Source organism: Pristiophorus japonicus, chromosome 1 (assembly GCF_044704955.1).
Source record: "Pristiophorus japonicus isolate sPriJap1 chromosome 1, sPriJap1.hap1, whole genome shotgun sequence".
NCBI classification, from domain to species: domain Eukaryota; kingdom Metazoa; phylum Chordata; class Chondrichthyes; family Pristiophoridae; genus Pristiophorus; species Pristiophorus japonicus.
The window spans coordinates 480,295,911-480,317,532 of NC_091977.1; the positions used below are offsets into that span (position 1 = coordinate 480,295,911).

At 47.9% G+C, this 21,622-nt stretch overlaps 1 protein-coding gene across 2 annotated transcripts in view; it reads right to left on the reverse strand.

Moving 5' to 3' along the window:
• Window positions 1–21,622, reverse strand: part of nbeal2 (neurobeachin-like 2) — a 333,823-nt gene that overhangs the window by 124,447 nt on the left and 187,754 nt on the right. For both annotated transcript variants that reach the window (XM_070894760.1, XM_070894755.1), the window contains 7 exons: window positions 21,046–21,620; window positions 15,887–16,019; window positions 7,219–7,338; window positions 4,700–5,009; window positions 3,234–3,316; window positions 2,737–2,829; window positions 1,499–1,670 (listed from right to left, as the gene is read on the reverse strand). In XM_070894760.1, coding sequence (XP_070750861.1) covers window positions 1,499–1,670; window positions 2,737–2,829; window positions 3,234–3,316; window positions 4,700–5,009; window positions 7,219–7,338; window positions 15,887–16,019; window positions 21,046–21,620 — 1,486 coding nt within the window. The remainder of the gene's footprint in view (window positions 1–1,498; window positions 1,671–2,736; window positions 2,830–3,233; window positions 3,317–4,699; window positions 5,010–7,218; window positions 7,339–15,886; window positions 16,020–21,045; window positions 21,621–21,622) is intronic.

A 21,622-nucleotide genomic window follows, 5' to 3' on the forward strand; every position in this document is an offset into this window, starting at 1 on the left:
CAGTAACCTTTTATGTGGCACCTTGTCAAATGCCTTCTGGAAGTCCAAGTACACCACATCCACTGGTTCCCTTTTATCCACCCTATGAAATCTATGATGCCATTGTTTTTTTTAAGCAGGCACTTCCTGTTCAACAACAGCCACCTGCATTTATATATCGCCCCAAGGCACTTCATGGGAGCATAAAATTGACACCAAGCCAAAGAAGGAGACACTAGGAGAGGTGACGAGCTAGCTTTTAAGGAGTGCCTTAAATGAGAAGAGCTGGAGAGATGTCGAGATATGGGGAGGGATTTCCAAATTTTAGGGCCTTAGGTGGCTGAAGGAACGGCCGCCAATGGTGGGATGAGGTGGTGAATGGACAAGAGGCTAGAGTTCGAAGAACACAGAGTTCTCGGATGATTGCAGGAGGTTACAGAAATAGAGAGGGGCAAGGTCATGCTCATTTTTATTTACACTCCTTTGCTTTCCCTTTTTTTCATTTCTTCCCCTCCTCTCTGATGGCACAGACACCTGCTGGGATATGATCTCAGAGTCATTTTTCCTGTGCAAGCATGGAGGGTGCCAGGTTACGCAGCCGTCCTAACCTGACATCCGTACACACACACTTCCCTCGCAGAAATCAACGAAAAGCAATCAAGAGCAGTAGTGTAGTGGTTACTGGCTCGTAATCCATCGAGTTAGTTCAAGTCCCACATGGCAGTTTGAGAATTTGAATTCAGTTTATTAAAAAAATCTGGAAATTGACATACTGACTGCTGTTTCACAAATCCAGCTTGAAGCACGATGGGACACACCCTGGAACCAACCAACATAAACGCAACTCTCTGATTGGCCAAGATGAGGAATGAGCTATGAGATAATCGAGTATTTTCTTTCATTCCCCCACTCACTTGCCCCGCATTTTCTCCTGAAGGAGCTGACATGTTGGGGAACAGTTCCACAGGCACAGCAACCCTTTAGAACTCTTGCACCAAACAGTGTGTGTTGAGAAGTTAACAACCACTGTTGAGCCGGATGATGTCTTCACCCGACACTCACACGCATTCGCTTTCCAGCGGAAGTCACTGGACAGTGATGAGGCACTTGGACGTGGGTTGATTTTTCTCCGCTTTAGCCATAGGGAACTGAGGCAAATTGTTTCGGATGAGACCAACTAACCGTACAAATTTAGAATCTTTTTTTGTTTCTGTGGCTTAATGCACAAGGCAGTGTAGTTCACAGAACACCTCTCCGAATTCTCCCTATATTGAAATCAGGACTCCTTACACCATCTCCTACTCCAACTCACTGATGCCCAAGACCACAAAGCTCCCTGGGGGGTCATTTTCACCATACTCGCTTTGATGGTAATCCACTGAGCGAATCGCCCGCCCATTATAGGACCCAACCGATCTTCATTTCTGCTAGTTTACTGCAGAATTTTAAAAGTGAAAATTACACCCAGCCTCCCTGTTGAGCCCTACTTCTCCCTCCCAATGAAACGCACTGGGTTTACCTGAAGACTTCCCCAGGGGCAGGAGCATCCCCTGGAAGTTCAGCGAAGACGTCAGCTCTGGTCCTACCAGGTCAGTCGTCTCTTGATTCTCCTCTGAATCGTCGCTCTTGGATGCCACTTGTTCCAGCAGCAGCAGGAGGGTGCCCATCCCCCCCATACAGCTGATCACATCCTGAACGGCAAATAATTTATCAATGAATATAGGAATAATCTGCCCTCATGTTATCCACAATCAGTTGATGATTAAAGGTTTTTGATATACAAAATGGCGATGGACTTGAGAGCCTTCAGAGAATCGCTCCATACCACCACCGACTGAAACCGCACTGTTAGAGGCAACTCTTTTCATACTGTTCTAGCACAGATTGTCTAAAACAGGATGAGCTGTCCCAGTACTGATAGTGTATGACAGGACTACTGGCCCAGCACTGATAGTGTATAACAGGACTACTGGCCCAGCACTGATAGTATATGACAGGACTACTGACCCAGCACTGATAGTGTATGACAGGACTACTGGCCCAGTACTGATTGTGTATAACAGGACTACTGGCCCAGTACTGATAGTGTATGACAGGACTACTGGCCCAGCACTGATAGTGTATAACAGGACTACTGGCCCAGTACTGATAGTGCATAACAGGACTACTGGCCCAGTACTGATCGTGTATGACAGGACTACTGGCAGAGGACTGATAGTGTATGACAGGACTACTGGCCCAGCACTGATAGTGTATAACAGGACTACTGGCCCAGCACCGACTAACAGACTGACTGTCCCAGCACTGACTGTCTCTAATATGACAGACTGTCCCTGCACTGACTATCTCTAATATGACTGACTGTTCCAGCACCGACTGTCTCTAACAGGACTGACTGTTCCAGTACTGACTGTCTGTAACAGGACTGACTGTTCCAGTACTGACTGTCTGTAACAGGACTGACTGTTCCAGCACCGACTGTCTCTAACAGGACTGGCTGTCCCAGTACTGACTGTCTCTAACAGGACTGACTGTCCCAGTACTGACTGTCTCTAACAGGACTGACTGTCCCAGTACTGACTGTCTCTAACAGGACTGACTGTTCCAGTACTGACTTACAGGTGTTGTTGTGCCATCCCAACTTTTTTCTCCACTAGGTAAGCAACTCCCTTCATTTCCTGTTGATAATGTAAATAGAATTCAGGAATGGGCACGGTGTGTGAGCTTGCTGTCATTTGCTATCGAATTGGTACTCACCTTAATATCCCAGTTGACAGTGTTGTGCCCGGTCAATCTCCCATCATAGAAGTGGTTTGTGGATAGGTCTAGGCAAATATGATTTCTGCAGGCCTATAAAAAAGAGATTAAACCGTAAAAATGGATGAATGTCCAAGTAACTAATACGAGTGTCTTAAAGGAACATTTGCCACGTCCAGCACACAAACAGGGAGTATACCATTAAACGCTTCTGGGTCCATTGCCCCGATCCTCACCAGTTCCTCCATCATGGGGCTCTCCTCTGTCTCTCTCTCGGCCCCCCGACCCCCCCCCCCACCTTGGCTGCAGCGCTACAGGAGGTTGCAACTTGTGACACCTCTCCAAGTGACCATTCTTCGCGGACGAGCCTTTTTTAGATCTGTGTTGCTCAGTGGTATGTTTATTTTCTCAGTCAAGCCATTGTGGGAATTTGCACCTTCCTGAATTAATTACAAAGCTTTATTTAAAAGAACAATAATCCTGTTCAACATACTCACTTTGGGAGTGTAATGAAGGAGCAGCTTGCTACTCAGATCTGACAGCTCACTGTCAGGCTTAAGTGGCAACAGGTTGTTTGGACCTAAAGAACAAATCACAAACAGAAACAAAGTGAGTCACTGCACTTCTCCTGAGGCTGTGCTTTCTGTGAGTTTGTCTCATTAACCTAGCATCCTGAATTCCAGCAAAAGGCCAGGACAGTGTCACTGTTTCTCCCCATGCCCCAGAGAGACCACAAAAGAAAAATGTAGAGAGGGAGAAACAAAGCATGAGAGTGACAGAGACAAAGAAGGAGACAGAGGGGGAGAGAAGTGCGAGGAGGAAGACAATGAGTGTGAGGAACACAACAACAGAAACATGTTGGGACTGAGGCACAATGAGAGGGAGCCAGAGAGGTGAGAAGGGAAAAGTGAGCGAGCGAGCCAGAGCGAAATAATGACAGGCAGAAAGATAAAGACACAGAAAAGGAGCCAGAGCGAGTGGGAGACAGCAAAAGAGACACCGAGCAGGCAAGAAAGAACAAACTTACATTTATACAGCACCATTCACATCCTCAAATTACTTTAGAAGTGTAGTCACTATTGTTTTATAGGCAAACACAACAGTTAATTTTTTTGCAGAGCAAGGGCTCACAAACAGCACTGAGATAAACAACCAGTTTTTGGTGGTGCTGGTTGAGTGAACAATGTTGGCCAGGACATCGGGAGAACTCCCCTGCTCCTCTTCAAATAGTGTTACGGGATCTTTTCTCTCCTGAGAGGACCGACAGGTCGAGAGGCATTTCCAACAGTGCAGCACTCCCTCGGTGCTGCACTGAAGTGTCAGCTGAGGTTATATGCTCAAGTCACCGAAGTGGGGCTTGAATCCACAACCTTCTGATAGAGGCTAGAGTACTACCAGTGAGCCAAGGCTGACACTCAGAAAAGGGAAAGACAGATGACCAGAATGCATCATCAGGAGAGCTTGCAACAAAGTGAGGGATAGACAGAGTCAAAAGGGGTGTCGGGAAGGGAGTAGCAAGACATAGTCAGAAAGAAGCATGAGAAAGAGGCAGGAAGATTAAGGGAGCTGTGTACTGTACATTTACAGGAGCTGATACTGACACACAAGAGTCATGCAGTACCAGACAGGAGTGAACCGTTTCCTTTTACCCACTGTGCACAGTACATGTACAATGACTGACACTGAGACACACCGACCTGTCCCATATCAGACAGAATTCAATAGATTCCTTTTTCCTTAGTGTGCACTGTAGATGTACAGGAGCTGACACAGGAACACACGAGCAGTACAGTACCAGAAGGGGGAGAAACATTCCCTTTTACCCGCTGAGTACTGTACACGTACAGGGCCCGGCACTCACACACACTCGGGGCGTACAATAACCAGATGGGCGTGAACAACCTTGTGTACACTTCCTTTCACACTGTGACTGACCGATCAAACATGGTGACAAAAAACTCACCTGCAGTAAAAAGTGCTTTGACGTGCATTGGCTGCAGGGCCTCGTGGAACACGAAGACAGATCCCATCTGCCCTTCCAGGGAGGTTGGTGTGCCCCACTCTGTATCCTGCGTGCCGGCCGCGATCGTATTCACGATGGTTTGTGGTAAGGTGGCGCCTCGGATGGGAGCCGCAAAGCTGGCTGGGAAGGACTGAGAGCGGTTGAGAGGTGAGTGCGAGGTGAAGGAAAGATCGGGAGACTGGGAGGGAGACGTAATAACCGTCGTGGTTGTCCTGTGACCGGCTGATCCAATGCAGCAATACGTGAAAGACTGGAGAGGAGAAGGGATTAAAAAAAAATGTAAAAATTGAACAGTTCAACGTATTTATATATTAGAGACAAAAGGAAATAAGCTGGAAATATTCAGTGGATCAGTCAGTATCTAAAGCAGACACAAGACAGGTTAGTATTTTGGTCAGACTATGGGGGAGAATTCAGTCGCGTCTCTGTTGCTAAATTGTCCCGGGCGGAGCGGTAAATTTTGCGCCGGCAAATGGATTGCATCTGCCACCGCAAAATTTATCAGCTGGGCCCGGAATTTGGAACGGAGCACTAATGGAGGCATTGCACACCTCTATTAGGGCGCTAGGCCTGCTGAGCAAGTGAAAATCCCGAGCTAAACAGCCGGCCTCGGAGGAAAAAAAACCTGAAAAGAACCCCACCAAAAACATTCCCAATACATAACTCATGCCACTACAACATAAACTGCGAAACCCCCTCCCCCAAAAAACAATCACACTTACCTGAGGTCGACATTACTTACCTCACAGCAGCTGCGACAGCTTGGAATGGCAGCTTTCACAGGTGGTCCCACCACGGCACGCTACAGAGTGCTACTGATCGGGCAGCAGCCAAAAATCAAGCCAATGTCGCAAGCAAGGGCGTTTCACACCGACTCGCCACTTCTGGGCTGTAATGCTCCACGCCCCATCGAACCTGGCACCGAATGTCCCAGTGGGGCACTGGAAGCTGGCTGCACGCCCGGATGTGCTTACCACCACCACTGCCGTCCCTCCGAGGCGCTAACGGGGGTGGCAGAAGTCCGAAAATCCAGCCCTATCGTTGTTTTTAATGCATAACGAGAGAACAAAGTGAAGTGTTAAGGTCACAGTCCATGACGCCATCAAGGTTGAGATAGCACAGGAACAGGAGTAGGCCATTCAGTTCCTCCAGCCTGTGCTGCACCTCAACTCCATCGACCTGCTTTGCTCCATATCCCTTGATACCCATACTCAACAAAAATCTATCGACCTCAGTCTTGAAAATTTCAATTGACCCAGCATCGACAGTCTTTTAGGGGTAGAGAGTTTCAGATTTGCAGTGAGGAAGGTATATGTGCGCATCACATTGGAATTACCGTATGGGACTGAAGTGTGCGAATCATAGTCCAGGGAGAACTGCATTATGGGACTGGGGTGAATCAGGCAGGAGTAATTTGGTGACACAAAGCTTGAATGTTAAAAGCCTGAGGATTGTAGGAGGAAGTGAAGACCAAGGGAGGTGAGGCCACCGCAGTTTTACAGTTCTGGGGAAAAAATTAAGAAAGGAGATGCTGCGATGATTCTTGATTTCAGATTTTCAGTAGTTGAGAAAAGGAATTTGGAGCTTAGGAGGCTACAATCAGAGAAACAGTGACCAAAGCAATAAAATACATAGTTGCAACAGATCCCATGATGTTGGCGGCTAAAGATGAACAAACAATTGCCTATCGGGTGAGAGCTTTTATTTGCTTCCTATCCAGGAGTGTGTGAGGAGGGGCAGGAGGGGCTCCTGAGGGACTGAGCAGTATCCACAGAGGAGGTGATCCATGATTTTTGCCTCTGTGGCCTGCATAGGTGTGTACCATGGAACCTCAGGGGTAATGTCAGCCTTGGCTCAATGATAGCACGCACGCCTGAGTCAGAAGTTTGTGGGTTCAAGTCCCACTCTGTGCGATTTGAGCATATAATCTCGGCTGATATCTCGTACTGAGGGAGTGCTGCACTGTTTGGAGGTGCCGTTTTTCAGATACCATGTTAAACTGAGGCCCAGTCTGTCCTCTCAGGTGGACGTAAAAGATCGCATGGCACTATTCAAAGCAGAGCAGGGGATTTCTCCCCATGTCCTGTTCAAATTTATCACTCAACGAACAGACTGTGTGCACAAATTGGCTGCCACCTTTCCCACACTTCAAAAAGTACTGAATTAGCTGTGAAGCACTTTGGGGTGTCCTGAAGTTGCAATGCAAATGCAAGTTCTTTTTTTTGAATGTATGAAGAGTAAATCCAATGTCTTATTCATTTGCTCAGATAACAATGCAACCCTCCCTCAGTACTGCACTTGGTCAGCCGAGGTGACATTCTGAAGCATGACTTAAACCCACAGCATTCAAAATCAGAGCTGAGAGTCCCACCTACTCTGCCAAGCACAACTTAGTTGTGTGGGACTTTTGGGTAAGAAAAGGGAAACTCTTCTAAGATCAAGTCGCGACCGCACCTTACCTCATTCAATGAAGGAAACCGCAGCTGGGCGGTCTTCCTCAGGTGACCGTCTGCGTAGATATTCACCACGTTCTGCCCGAAGGGTCGGCGTCCTGCGATGTGAATAATGTCAATGCAGTGCTGCAAGCAAGAGGTGGGAAGATGGTGAAATAATGCTGGTGAAAGGACTTTCTCGCTCGACCAAAAAATAGCAGCCAATTCCATGTTTTTTCTATCACTGCTTAATTCCGCCTTTAGCGGAAACAGCCTGGAGTTCCCTGAAAGCTTGCACCAATACAATGGTTAATGCCTGATTTTTCATTGCAAAAAGATGGTGAAACTTTGGGTGTGAGTGGCTTATGCCTGCTATTATGCTGCCCAAATTTCCTCCACCTTCAGTGAAACCGCTGCCAAAATCCTATCGGCACTCATTAATATAGCACCCCACCACACCAACTATTGTGTTCCTAACACGGGTCAGGCTGCACACAGGGAGGTTAAAGTAACAGTGACCTCAGTCTTTAATAAGACACTACTAGAGTGAGGAACAGGCCTTCGTGGCCGGCTTATAGACAATGCTCCCAAGGGATGCTGAGATCCCTTGGGACTTCAGGGAATGAGCTCCCTGGTGGCGGAACATGGGAGTACATGCTTTACAGATACACAACATCACTGCCCCGCCCCTGCAAAGTCAAAGTGAAAACTATTTACAAGGTGAGGCGGTCGGGAGTCTTTCTTTCCCTGGTGGACCGCTTCGGTACAAATGTCTGTTCTGGTGTGTTGGTGTGCCCTCGCTGGGCTGGCGTATAGTTGGCCCTGCAGAGCTGCTGGATGAGCCTGGCCTTGCTGGGCTGGTGGACGTGATGGGTTTGACTTCCTGGTCCGGCATGGTGTCGTTGATCCTTTGGGTGAGTGTTGTGGGGCTCGAAAAAGGTGGTGTCTGCTGTGGGTTGTTCAGGGCAGTTTGTGAACCACAGCCTCGTTTAGTCCAGGTGCTTTCTGCAAATTTGTCCATTGTCTATTTTGACTTCTTTAGCTATCACCATGCCCGCGATCCACTTGGGACTATGTCCATAGTTTAGCACAAATACAGGGTCATTCAGATCAATTTCCCGTGACACAATGGCGCGACCATTGTTCACATTTTGTTGCAGCCGCCTGCTCTCTACCTGATCATGCAGGTTGGGGTGAACCAGTGAGAGTCTGATTTTAAGTGTCCTTTTCATGAGTAGCTCAGCCGGGGGCACCCCTATGAGCGAGTATGGTCTCATGCGGTAGCTGAGCAGTACTCGGGACAGGCAGGTTTGGAGTGAGCCTTCTGTGACTCGTTTAAGGCTCTGTTTGATGGTTTGTACTGCCCGCTCTGCCTGCCCATTGGAGGCTGGTTTAAACGGGGCCGAGGTGACATGTTTGATCCCATTGCGGGTCATGAATTCTTTAAATTCGGCACTGGTGAAACATGGCCCGATGTCACTGACCAGTACGTCAGGCAGGTCATGGGTGGCAAACATGGCCCTCAGACTTTCAATGGTGGCGGTGGCGGTGCTTCCCGACATTATTTCACATTCAATCCATTTTGAAATAGTATCCACCACCACCAGGAACATTTTACCGAGAAACGGGCCTGCATAGTCGACATGGATCCTTGACCATGGTCTGGAAGGCCAGGACCACAAATTTGGTGGTGTCTCTCTGGGCGCGTTGCTCAACTGAGCACATATGCTGCATTGCCGTACACAGGACTCTAAGTCAGAGTCGATACCGGGCCACCACACGTGGGATCTGGCTATTACTTTCATCATTACTATACCCGGGTGTGTGCTGTGGAGATCAGAGATGAACGTCTCCCTGCCCTTTTTTGGTAGCACTACGTGGTTACCCCACAACAGGCAGTCTGCCTGAATGGACAGCTTATCCTTTCGCCGCTGGAACTGCTTGATTGGCTCTTGAATTTCAACGGGGATGCTGGCCCAGCTCCCATGCAGTACACAGTTTTTTACTCGGGACAGCAGAGGATCTTGGCTGGTCCAAGTCCTAATCTGGTGGGCCGTGACAGGTGATTTATCATTTTCAAACGCTTCCATGACCATCAACAAGTCTGCGGGCTGCGCCACCATCAACAAGTTTGCAGGCTGCGCCATTTCCACCCCCGTGGTGGGCAATGGTAGCCGACTGAGAGCATCCGCACAGTTCTCGGTGCCTGGCCTGTGGCAGATGATATAGTTATACGCTGATAGTGCGAGTGCCCACCTTTGTATGCGGGCTGAGGCATTAGCATTTATCCCCTTGTTTTCAGCAAACAGGGATGTGAGGGGCTTGTGATCGGTTTCCAGCTCAAATTTGAGGCCAAACAGGTACTGATGCATTTTCTTTACCCCGAACACACACGCTAATGCCTCTTTCTCAATCATGCTGTAGGCCCTCTCGGCCTTAGACAAGCTCCTGGAAGCATAAGCGACAGGTTGCAACTTCCCCGCAACGTTAGCTTGTTATAATACACACCCGACTCTGTACGACGACGCGTCACATGCTAACACATGTCTTTTACATGGGTTATACAATACAAGCAGTTTGTTGGAGCATAAAATGTTTCTGGCTTTCTCAAAAGGAATTACTTGGTTTTTTCCCCATACCCAGTTCTCACATTTACGCAATAACACATGTAGGGGCTCTAAGAGGGTGCTGAACCCCAGTAGGAAGTTACGAAAATAGTTGAGGAGTCCCAGGAATGACCGCAGCTCCGTGACGTTCTGTGGCCTGGGTGTGTTCCTGGTAGCCTCTGTCTTGGCGTCTGAGGGCCGAGTGCCGACCGCCGCGATCTTTCTCCCCAAAAATTCCACTTCTGTTGCCATGAAGATGCATTTCGACCTCTTCAGCCACAGCCCTACACAATCCAGTCGCTGGAGGACCTCCTCCAGGTTTTGTACGTGCTCGGCAGTGTCCCGACCCGTGACCAATATGTCGTCCTGAAAGACCACCGTGTGTGGTACCAACTTAAGTAGGCTCTCCATGTTTTTCTGGAAGATCGCTGCAGCCGACCGAATTCCAAACGGGCATCTGTTGTAGATGAACAGTCCCTTGTGCGTGTTGTGCAGGTGAGGCCCTTCGAAGACTCCTCCAGCTCCTGCGTCATGTAGGCCGAGGTCAGGTCGAGCTTGGTGAATGTCTTGCCTCCTGCCAGCATCGCAAATAGGTCGTCTGCCTTAGGTAGCGGGCATTGGTCCTGTAGCGAGAAACGATTAATAGTTACTTTATAATCGCCGCAAACCCTGACCATGCCATCACTTTTGAGTACTGGAACAATCGGGCTGGCACACTCGCTGAATTCCACTGGGGAGATGATGCCCTCGCGTTGCAGCCTGTCCAGCTCGATTTCCACTCTCTCCCTCATCATGTGAGGTACCGCTCGCGCCTTGTGGTGAATGGGTCGTGCCTCTGGGACCAAGTGGATCCACACCTTCGCCCCGTAAAAGTTTCCAATGCCTGGCTCAAAAAGGGAAGGAAATTTGTTAAAAACCTGGGTACATGAGGCCTCATCGACATGTGATAGCGCTCAGATGTCATCCCAGTTCCAGCGGATTTTGCCCAACCAGCTCCTTCCAAGCAGTGTGGGGCTACCACTTGGGCAATCCAGAGTGGCAGTTCATGCACCGTGCCCTCGTAGGTGACCTTGACCATGGCGCTGCCCAGGACAGTGATAAGCTCTTTGGTGTGTAAGTTCTCAGTTTCATGTGGATGGGGCTCAGGGCTGGTCTGAATGCCTTGTTGCACCAGTCTCTCAAACATCTTTTTACTCATGATGGATTCTGGCTAGCGCCAGTGTCCAGTTCCATGGCTACGGGTAAGCCATTTAATTTTACATTTCGCATTATAGGTGGACATTTCCTCTGCCACATGGTGATTAGCAGGTTTTGCAAAGCTTGGAGCTCGTCTGCAAGCTCGTTGGAGGTGCCCCATTGTTCCACAGCTCTTGCAAACATACCCTTTGAAGCAGCATGAATAGGCTGAATGGAAGCCTCCACAACGCCAACAAGGTGTGAATTGCCTTACATTCATCCTTTGTTGCAGACTCTGAGTCATCTGGGTCACCTGAGGCCTGCTGGCAGTTGCAGACTCATGGGTTCTACCCTGTATATTTCTGCTTGCAAACACAATTCAAGTTAATTTATGAACATTGCCAGCACTTGTGTGCTGAGAGATTTGTTTGGTTTTATCACTGGTGGATATAAACGCCTGTGCTATCGCAATGGCCTTACTGAGGGTCGGTGTCTCTACAGTCAAAAGTTTTCGTAGGATGGTCTCGTGGCCAATGCCCAATACAAAAAAGTCTCTGAGCATTTGCTCCAGGTAACCATCAAACTCACATTGTCCTGCAAGTGGAAAGCAGTGACAGGATCGGTACAAGTCAGCACAAATTTATGAAAGGGAAATCATGCTTAACAAATCTTTTTTTGAGGATGTAATTAGCAGAGTGGAGATAAGGAAGAACCAGTGGATGTTGTGTATTTGGACTTTCAAAAGGCTTTATACATGGTCCCATACAAGAGATTAGTGTACAAAATTAAGGCACATGGTATTGGGGGTAATGTATTGACGTGGATAGAGAACTGGTTGGCAGACAGGATGCAAAGAGTGGGAATAAACGAGTCCTTTTCAGAATGACAGGCAGTGACTTGTGGGGTGCTGCAAGGTTCAGTGCTGAGACCTCAGCTATTTACAATATACATTAATGATTTGGACGAAGGAATTGAATGTAATATCTCCAAGATTGCAGGTGACACTAAGCTGGGTGGCTATGTGAGCTGTGAGGGGGATGCTAAGAGGCTGCAGGGTGACTTGGCTAGGTTAGGTGGATGAGCAAATGCATGGCAGATGCAGTATAATGTGGATAAATGTGACGTTATCCACTTTGGTGGCAAAAACAGGAAGGCAGATTATTATCTGAATGGTAACAAATTAGTAAAAGGGGAGGTGCAACGAGACCTGGGTGTCATGGAGCTATATCAGTCACTGAAGGTAGGCAGGCATTAAAGAAAGGCAGTAAAGAAAGCAAATAGCATGCTGGCTTTCATAGCGAGAGGATATGAGTATAGGAGCAGGGAGGTTTTACTGCAGTTGTGCAGGGCCTTGGTGAGGCCACACCTTGAGTATTGTGTGCAGTTTTGTTCTCCTAATCGGAGGAAGGATGTGCTTGTGATTGAGGGAGTGCAGCGAAGGTTCACCAGACTAATTCCCAGGGTGGCAGGACTGACATATGAAGAAAGACTGGATCGACTAGGGTTATACTCAGTGGAATTTAGAAGAATAAGAGGGGTAAGAGGGGATCTTATAGAAGCATATAAAATTATGACAGGACTGGAAAGGTAAGATGCAGGATGAATGTTCCCGATGTTGGGAAGTCCATTACCAGGAGTCATAGTCCAAGGCTAAGGGGTAAGCCATATTGGACCGAAATGAGGAGAAACTTTTTCGCCCAGAGAATTGTGAACCTGTGGAATTCTCTACCACAGAAAGTTGTTGAGTCCAGTTCATTGGATATATTCAAAAGGGAGTTAGATGTGGCCCTTACGGGTAAGGAGGTCAGGGGGTATGGAGAGAAGGCAGGAGTGGGGTACTGAAGTTGCATGATCAGCCATGATCATATTGAATGGCGGTGCAGGCTCGAAGGGCCGAATGGCCTGCTCCTGCACCAATTTTCTATGTTTCTAAGCCGCCTTAGCTCAGCGACGTAGTTCGCCACTTCCAGACTTTCAGATCGCTGGCATGTGTGGAACCGATACCTCGCCATCAGCACGCTCTCCCTCGGGTTAAGATGCTCCTGAACCAGTGTACACAGCTCCTCATACAACTTATCTGTGGGTTTCACCGGAGCCAGAGGATTCTTCATGAGTACCACTCTCCTTTTTGCAGCGCTTCCTTCTCCGTCCAGCTCGTTGGCTACAAAGTACTGGTCTAGCCGTTCGACATAGGCTTCCCAGTTCTCACCCTCTGAGAACTTCTCCAGGATGCCCACAGTTTGCTGCATCTTTGCGTTGGATTCGTATACCCGTCGCCAGTTATTGTGTTCCTAACACAGATGAGGCTGCACACAGGGAGGTTAAAGTAACAATGACCTCAGTCTTTACTAAGACACTTCAGAGTGAGGAACAGGCCTTCGGGGCCGGCTTATTTACAGTGCTCCCAAGGGATGCTGGGATCCCTTGGGACTTCAGGGGATGAGCTCCCTGGTGGTGGAACATGGGAGTGCATGCTTTACAGATACACAACACCAACCACCCACCAAGTCCATGCAAAATCTGAGAGAATGTGAGGTACCTACATTTTTGCAAGTTTGGCATCACTCCTGCTCCTCCTGGGCCCACAAGGACACCTAAAATTCTGGTCCACGCTCCACCTCCCGGGTCTGCCCGGTAAGCAGTCACTGCTCCCCCGCTCAGGCCTCCAACTAGAATTGCAATCAGGTCCTTTTTGGATCCGATCTGCATATTTAAAACAGGAACACGCTGCCTTCCTGCAGTTGTCTTGCTCAAAAGAGCATGTTAATATTCGGAGCCATTGGAAAGGAAGAAGATTGGAGGAGTGGGAGGTGGGGGCTAGGAGTCTCTTGCCCTCATTTTAATTGCTTTCCATGCCCTGTTTCTGTCAGGCAAGGGAGTTTAAATCGGGGCCATGGTCTCTAAATACTGGGTTGATACCCAAGTGGGGTACTCGCCTCGAGGAAGGGGAGCGAGCCTTTGGCCTTGTGGTACTTATTCTTCCTCCGAGTCAGAATGGCTGGGTTCAGGTCCCACTCCAGACAGGCCCGATAAATGGAGACAGGAGCATCAGCTCTGAATACTAGATTGCCGCCCAGCGTGGGTACTTGTGTCCAATGGGTGCGGGAGCCGCACACCCCACCCCCGGCCCCCATCACAAAGGGCACGTGGGGCTCTTTAGCCTTAGTTGTGGCCCAGCTAGGAGAAGGTACCCCAACGACTAAAACCATGATGAAGTCAAAGCAAAATCACCTCAGTTACTCTTCCCTCGTAAGTTGCTTAAGAATCTCAGGTGTAAAATTTTAGTTCAGATCAGCCCTAGGGCTTAACACAATGCACGGATGGATGTTGGGGGAAGAAGGAGCCAACATGAGGAGAGCCTAATGGGCCAGTGGGACTTTGTGTGGTTTAGAGTCCGTGCGGGCATTTTGGACAATTTGGAATTCATGCCAGGTGGAGGATGGGAAGCCAGCAAGGAAAGCCTTGGGAGTAATTAGAGTGTGCAGGTAACAAAGGCTTCAAAAGTGGAGGGCAGAATGAGGTAAGAATAAAGGGCGAGTAATGTTGTGGAGATGGAAGTCAATGATCATGGTGATGGAGCCACTAGCTTTATCCATCTACGTTCAGCTATCATGCAGATTTGACAGATATCTTTTGCAGTGGCGTGGAAGGATCCTGTCACACAGATGCTTAGTGCAATCGTATCCTTCTTAGCTGCAGGAAGAGCTGTGCCAGTCCTTCGCACTTAATGCAGGTTAGCTTAGCTGCTTCATAGTTGTTATAGTGAGGAATGATAGTGGTGGAGATAGGTTTCCTTAGACATGCTCAATGGGTCTCACAGATTTATTGTTTTAATTACTTCATGTAAAGGAGGCTTGTAATTGTCAGTTATGTTTCCATCCCTTACCCAAGAGCATTGGCAGCAACAGCAGCATCGGATCCCAGAAAGGCATGTGCTTTCCTGGGTCTGTTAATAAAGAACCTGAACCACTGCTTCTCTGGGCTACCCCCCACCCCCCCATCATGATCACCCAGAACTTATCTCACTGTCGGCTGCCCGTTACTGCGCCAAAATCGGAATCTGGCAAAGTCACATCGGGACTGTTTGCTTGGGGTTGGTGCCTCACTGGTTCTATGCAAATGGGGCCCAGACCTCAAAACGGCTCTGGCCTCTTCACTCCCTGCATGGGCTGGTGGCGACTGGTGGCTGGTGTATTCCACCTTGTGCCCTGCCCGAAAGCTAAAATTTGCCTCAGCGACTCTCAGCCGCACCAATGACCCAAGTCCCAGGTTCAGGTCTATGGCCTGTGCTCGGTTTACTAAGGTAACAGTTGTAGCAGCTACAACTGGTCTCTGCACTCCTGTGATAAGGGAGGAAATGTTGGGCAGAGCTCCTGCTCCTGATCTCAGTCCAGCCCCCTCCATCACCCAGAAGTACACGTCTGTGGATGTTGGTTGTGGACAGGGTTCAGTACAGCTCTAGTGCCCATATAATCAGAAAGCTTGCCGACAATTACGATCTAGAATTGGGAATCACCTGAACAATGCACTGTCGGGAAGGAAAGTTGCCGACCTTACCCGGTCGGGCCTACATGTGACTTCAATCCCACACCAACGTGGTTGTCTTTTAACTGTCCTCTGAAGTGACCCAGTAAGACACTCAGTTGAATCAAAACCACTACTAGCGATTCAAGACGGCGGCCCATCACCACCGTCCCAGGGAAAATAGGGATGGACAATAAATGCAGCCTCTCCCGCAATGCCCACATCCCCAAAATGTATATATTAAAAAATGTAGACTGGGGCCAATGCAACTGAACCCTAGCAAAGGGAGTCAATGTCTTCCAGAACAGAAAACCAGGAGGACAAAATAACCACACCCAAGAGATGACCCCGAGTACATGCATAACAAGTGGTCCCACAGAGGAACGTACCCAGAGTGAGTCACTAAAGGAGAACTCTGGGAGAGCCACAGTCATGTATTCTTTTTTTGTGCAAACCGCAACAACCAGCATCCCGTCCGATGTGAAGAAGGCCTCGAATCCTGTCCCACTTGCTGTAAAGAAACTGCAGGAATGAAAGGAGAAATATAAAATGGGTTGGTTAATGCTTCTATACATTCCTTATTCTTTGTGAATTTTGTGGACAGTTTCATTATTTCAGGAATGATTTACCAACGTAAAGCACAGTCAGATTTGTCACAACACAGCTCAGAGTAAGGGACAATTTTCTAAATGCACAAAACTGCCTGGGGACCATTTTAGAAACCACGGGCGGACGGGAAAAGCTTCCACGCTCGCACATTGATGAATACGTCCCTGCAGATTAAAGCTCCCTCTACACTGTCCCATAAAACACTCCCAGGGCAGGTACAGCATGGGTTAGAAACAGAGTAAAGCTCCATCTACAATGTCCCATCAAACACTCTCAGACAGGTACAGCACTGTTTAGATAGATAGTAAAGCTGCCTCAACACTGCCCTATCAAACACTCCCAGGATATATATAGCATGGGTTAGATACAGAGTAAAGTTCCCTCCACAATGTCCTAACAATATGCCACAGCCCAAACTTCAGAAGAGCTGCACCAGTCTGACATTTTTCCATTCCCCAAACCATCCTAGGGGGAGTGTTTGCTCGTGCTGTTGGGGAGGAGTTAAACTAATATGGCAGGGGGATGGGAACCAATGCAGGGAGACAGAGGGAAACAAAAAGGAGACAAAAGCAAAAGACAGAAAGGAGATGAGTAAAAATGGAGGGCAGAGAAACCCAAGGCAAAAAACAAAAAGGGCCACTGAATATAAAGGGGCTGCAGGAGGGGTCAAAACTAAAAATCATGGTTTAAAAACTAGGATTAAAACATTCTACCTAAATGCACGCAGCATTCGAAATAAAGTAAATGAGTTGATGGCACAAATCATTACAAATGGGTATGATTTGGTGGCCATTACAGAAACATGGTTGCAGGGTGGCCAAGACTGGGAATTAAACATACAGGGGTATCTGACAATTCGGAAAGATAGACAAGAAGGGAAAGGGGTAGCTCTGTTAATAAAGGATGATATCAGGGCAGTTGTGAGAGACGATATTGGCTCTAATGAACAAAATATTGAATCATTGTGGGTGGAGATTAGAGATAGTAAGGGGAAAAAGTCACTTGTGGGCGTAGTTTATAAGCCCCCAAATAATAACTTCACGGTGGGGCGGGCAATAATCAAGGAATAATGGAAGCATGTGAAAAAGGAACGGCAGTAGTCATGGGGGATTTTAACCTACATATCGATTGGTCAACTCAAATCGCAGGGGGTAGCCTGGAGGAGGAATTCATAGAATGCATACGGGATTGTTTCTTAGAACAGTATGTAACAGAACCTACAAGGGAGCAAGCTATCTTCGATCTGGTCCTGTGTAATGAGACAGGAATAATAAACGATCTCCTTGTAAAAGATCCTCTCGGAATGAGTGATCACAGTATGGGTGAATTTGTAATACAGATTGAGGATGAGGAAGTTGTGTCAGAAACGAGCGTACTATGCTTAAACAAAGGGGACTACAGTGGGATGAGGGCAGAGTTGGCTAAAGTAGACTGGAAACACAGACTAAACGGTGGCACAATTGAGGAACAGTGGAGGACTTTTAAGGAGCTCTTTCATTGTGCGCAACAAAAATATATTCCAGTGAAAAAGAGGGCGGTAAGAAAAGGGATAATCAGCCGTGGATAACCAAGGAAATAAAGGAGAGTATCAAATCAAAGACCAATGCGTATAAGGTGGCCAAGGTTAGTGGGAAACTAGAGTATTGGGAAAATTTTAAACAACAGCAAAAAATGACTAAAAAAGCATTAAAGGAAAGATAGATTTCGAAGGTAAACTTGCGCAAAACATAAAAACAGATAGTAAAAGCTTTTACAGATATATAAAATGGAAAAGAGTAACTAAAGTAAATTTTGGTCCCTTAGAAGATGTGAAGGGGAATTTAATAATGGGAAAAGTGGAAATGGCTGAGACCTTAAACAATTATTTTGCTTCGGTCTTCACAGTGGAAGACACAAAAACCATGCTAAAAATTGCTGGTCACAGGAATGTGGGAAGGGAGGACCTTGAGACAATCACTATCACGAGTGGGGTAGTGCTGGACAGGCTAATGGGACTCAAAGTAGACTAGTCCCCTGGTCCTGATGAAATGCATCCCAGGGTATTAAAAGACATGGCGGAAGTTATAGCAGATGCATTCGTTATAATCTACCAAAATTCTCTGGACTCTGGGGAGGTACCAGCAGATTGGAAAGCAGCTAATGTAACGCCTCTGTTTAAAAAAGGGGGCAGACAAAAGGCAGGTAACTATAGGCCGGTTAGTTTAACATCTGTAGTGGGGAAAATGCTTGAAGCTATCATTAAGGAAGAAATAGCGGGACATCTAGATAGGAATAGTGCAATCAAGCAGATGCAGCATGGATTCATGAAGGGGAAATCATGTTTAACTAATTTACTGGAATTCTTTGAGGATATAACGAGCATGGTGGATAGAGGTGTACCGATGGATGTGGTGTATTTAGATTTCCAAAAGGCATTCGATAAGGTACCACACAAAAGGTTACTGCAGAAGATAGAGGTCCACGGAGTCAGAGGAAATGTATTAGCATGGATAGAGAATTGGCTGGCGAACAGAAAGCAGAGTCTCGGGATAAATGGGTCCTTTTCGGGTTGGAAATCGGTGGTTAGTGGTGTGCCACAGGGATCGGTGCTGGGACCACAACTGTTTACAATATACATAGATGACCTGGAAGAGGGGTCAGAGTGTAGTGTAACAAAATTTGCAAATAACACTAAGATTAGTGGGAAAGCGGGTTGTTAGAGGACAGAGAGAGGCTGCAAAGAGATTTGGATAGGTTAAGCGAATGGGCGAAGGTTTGGCAGATGGAATACAATGTCGGAAATACAATGTGAGGTCATCCACCTTGGGAAAAAAAAACAGTAAAAGGGAATATTATTTGAATGGTGAGAAATTACAACATGCTGAGATGCAGAGGGACCTGGGGGTCCTTGTGCATGAATCCCAACAAGTTAGTTTGCAGGTGTAGCAGGTAATCAGGAAGGCAAATGGAATGTTGGCCTTCATTGCGAGAGGGATGGAGTACAAAAGCAGGGAGGTCCTGCTGAAACTGTATAGGGTATTGGTAAGGCCGCACCTGGAGTACTGTGTGCAGTTGTGGGCACCTTACTTAAGGAAGGATATACTAGCTTTGGAGGGGGTACAGAGACGATTCACTAGGCTGATTCCAGAGATGAGGGGGTTACCTTATGATGATAGATTGAGTAGACTGGGTCTTTACTCGTTGGAGTTCAGAAGGATGAGGGGGGATCTTATAGAAACATTTAAAATTATGAAAGGGATAGACAAGATCGAGGCAGAGAGGTTGTTTCCACTGGTCGGGGAGACTAGAACTAGGGCACAGCCTCAAAATACGGGGGAGCCAATTTAAAACCGAGTTGAGAAGGAATTTCTTCTCCCAGAGGGTTGTGAATCTGTGGAATTCTCTGCCCAAGGAAGCAGTTGAGGCTAGCTCGTTGAATGTATTCAAGTCACAGATAGATAGATTTTTAACCAATAAGGGAATTAAGGGTTACGGGGAGAGGGCGGGTAAGTGGAGCTGAGTCCACGGCCAGATCAGCCATGATCTTATTGAATGGCGGAGCAGGCTCGAGGGGCTAGATGGCCTACTCCTGTTCCTAATTCTTATGTTCTTATGTTCTTATCCTATGATGTATCGCTCTGTGAGATTCTAAATTTAGTGCCATTTGATACTGAGATTGTGTCAGTTAAACATCCGTAAGACAAAGGTCCTCCACCAGCCTGTCCTCACCGCACAGCACTGCCCCCCCAGTCATCAAGATCCACGGCGTGGCCCTGACACCGTGGACCACTTCCCATATCTCGGGAGCCTCCTATCAACAAGAGCAGGCATCGACGATGAGATCCAACACTGCCTCCAGTGCGCCAGTGCAGCCTTCGGCCACCTGAGGAAAAGAGTGCTTGAAGACCAGGCCCTCAAAACTGCCCCCAATCTCATGGTCTACAGGGCTGTAGTAAGACCCGCCCTCCTGTATTGCTCAGGGACATGGACCATGTGCAGCAGACTCCTCAAGTCGCTGGAAAAATATCACCAACGATGTCTCCGCAAGATCCTACAAATCCTCTGGGAGGACAGGCGCACCAACGTCAGCGTCCTCGTTCAGGTCAACATCCCCAACATTGAAGCACTGATCACACTCGATCAGCTCCGCTGGGCAGGCCACATAGTTTGCATGCCAGACACGAGACTCCCAAAGCAAGCGCTCTACTCGGAGCTCCTTCACGGCAAACGAGCCAAAGGTGGGCAGCGGAAACTTTACAAGGACACCCTCAAAGGCTCCCTGATAAAGTGCAACGTCCCCACTGACACCTGGGAGTCCCTGGCCCAAGGCCGCCCTAAGTGGAGGAAGTGCATCCAAGAGGGTGCTCAGCACCTCGAGTCTCACCACCGAGAGCATGCAGACAGCGGAAAGTGCGAGCGGCAAACCAGTTCCACCCACTCCTTCCCTCAACGACCATCTATGACAGAGTCTTTGGCTCTCGTATTGGACTGTTCAGCCACCAAATAACTCACTTCAGGAGTGGAAGCAGGTACAGCATGGGTTAGAAACAGAGTAAAGCTCCATCTACAATGTCCCATCAAACACTCTCAGACAGATGCAGCACCATTTAGATATTCCGAGGGACTGCCTATGATGATGATGATGATGATGATGTGTCAGTTCCAAGTTGTGGGCCATTACCCTCTAGGAACTGGATCGAAACTGCATAAAGCTATTTCACACACCATCTCTCTTTAGTTACACTTTTCACCGATAAATTCTGGCAATCCTTCCCTGTACAGGTGTGTGATGCTTAACCTTTCTCACTTGTACAGGTTAAAAATTCTTTCCTGTATAGGTGGATGATGCTTGACTATTCCTACATGTACAGACATGATATTTGACAATTCTTACCTCTCCAGGTAGATAATAGCTGACAGTTCTTATGTGCACAGGTGTGCTATACCTCACAATTCCTACCTGTACAGTTGTTTCCGTTTCGGTCTCTTGCTGAATAAGTAACTGCTCTCCTGTTCCTCGTTCAAACAGAGCCACGCATGGAAGGCAAAACCGTTACCTGGCCACTTCTGAATGGTGGGAACCATTATTCCAGCCATACTGGGAGTCAGATCAAAATACTGCAGCACACTTTCGGACCTGTCCTTCCTCGCCATGGCTGACAATGCCCGAATGACACGGGCAGAGTACGGGTGTGCTTTGTCATCATCGGTCCGAAGCAGTTTTATCAGCTGTCGAAGTTCTCCGGGTTGAATAGAGAGGCTGCCCAGTGCCTGGAGCAGGTCGATAAGGTTCTCGCCACACTTCTTGTCGAGCCGTGGGTGGCAGCCCAATGATGCCAGTGCGGTGCTGAGCATCCCGGCCTTCACACAGGTCATGCGAGTCCGCAGGGTAGCGCCGCACACCTTCTTCAGCCAGTCAGAGACCAAGATCTGTAGATCGCGAGATTCCAGGTTGGGAATCCACTGTACCAGGATCAACAGTGGCTGCTCATTGCTGATTGTGGTGAGGGAAGCCACATTCTCATCTTCAATAGCCT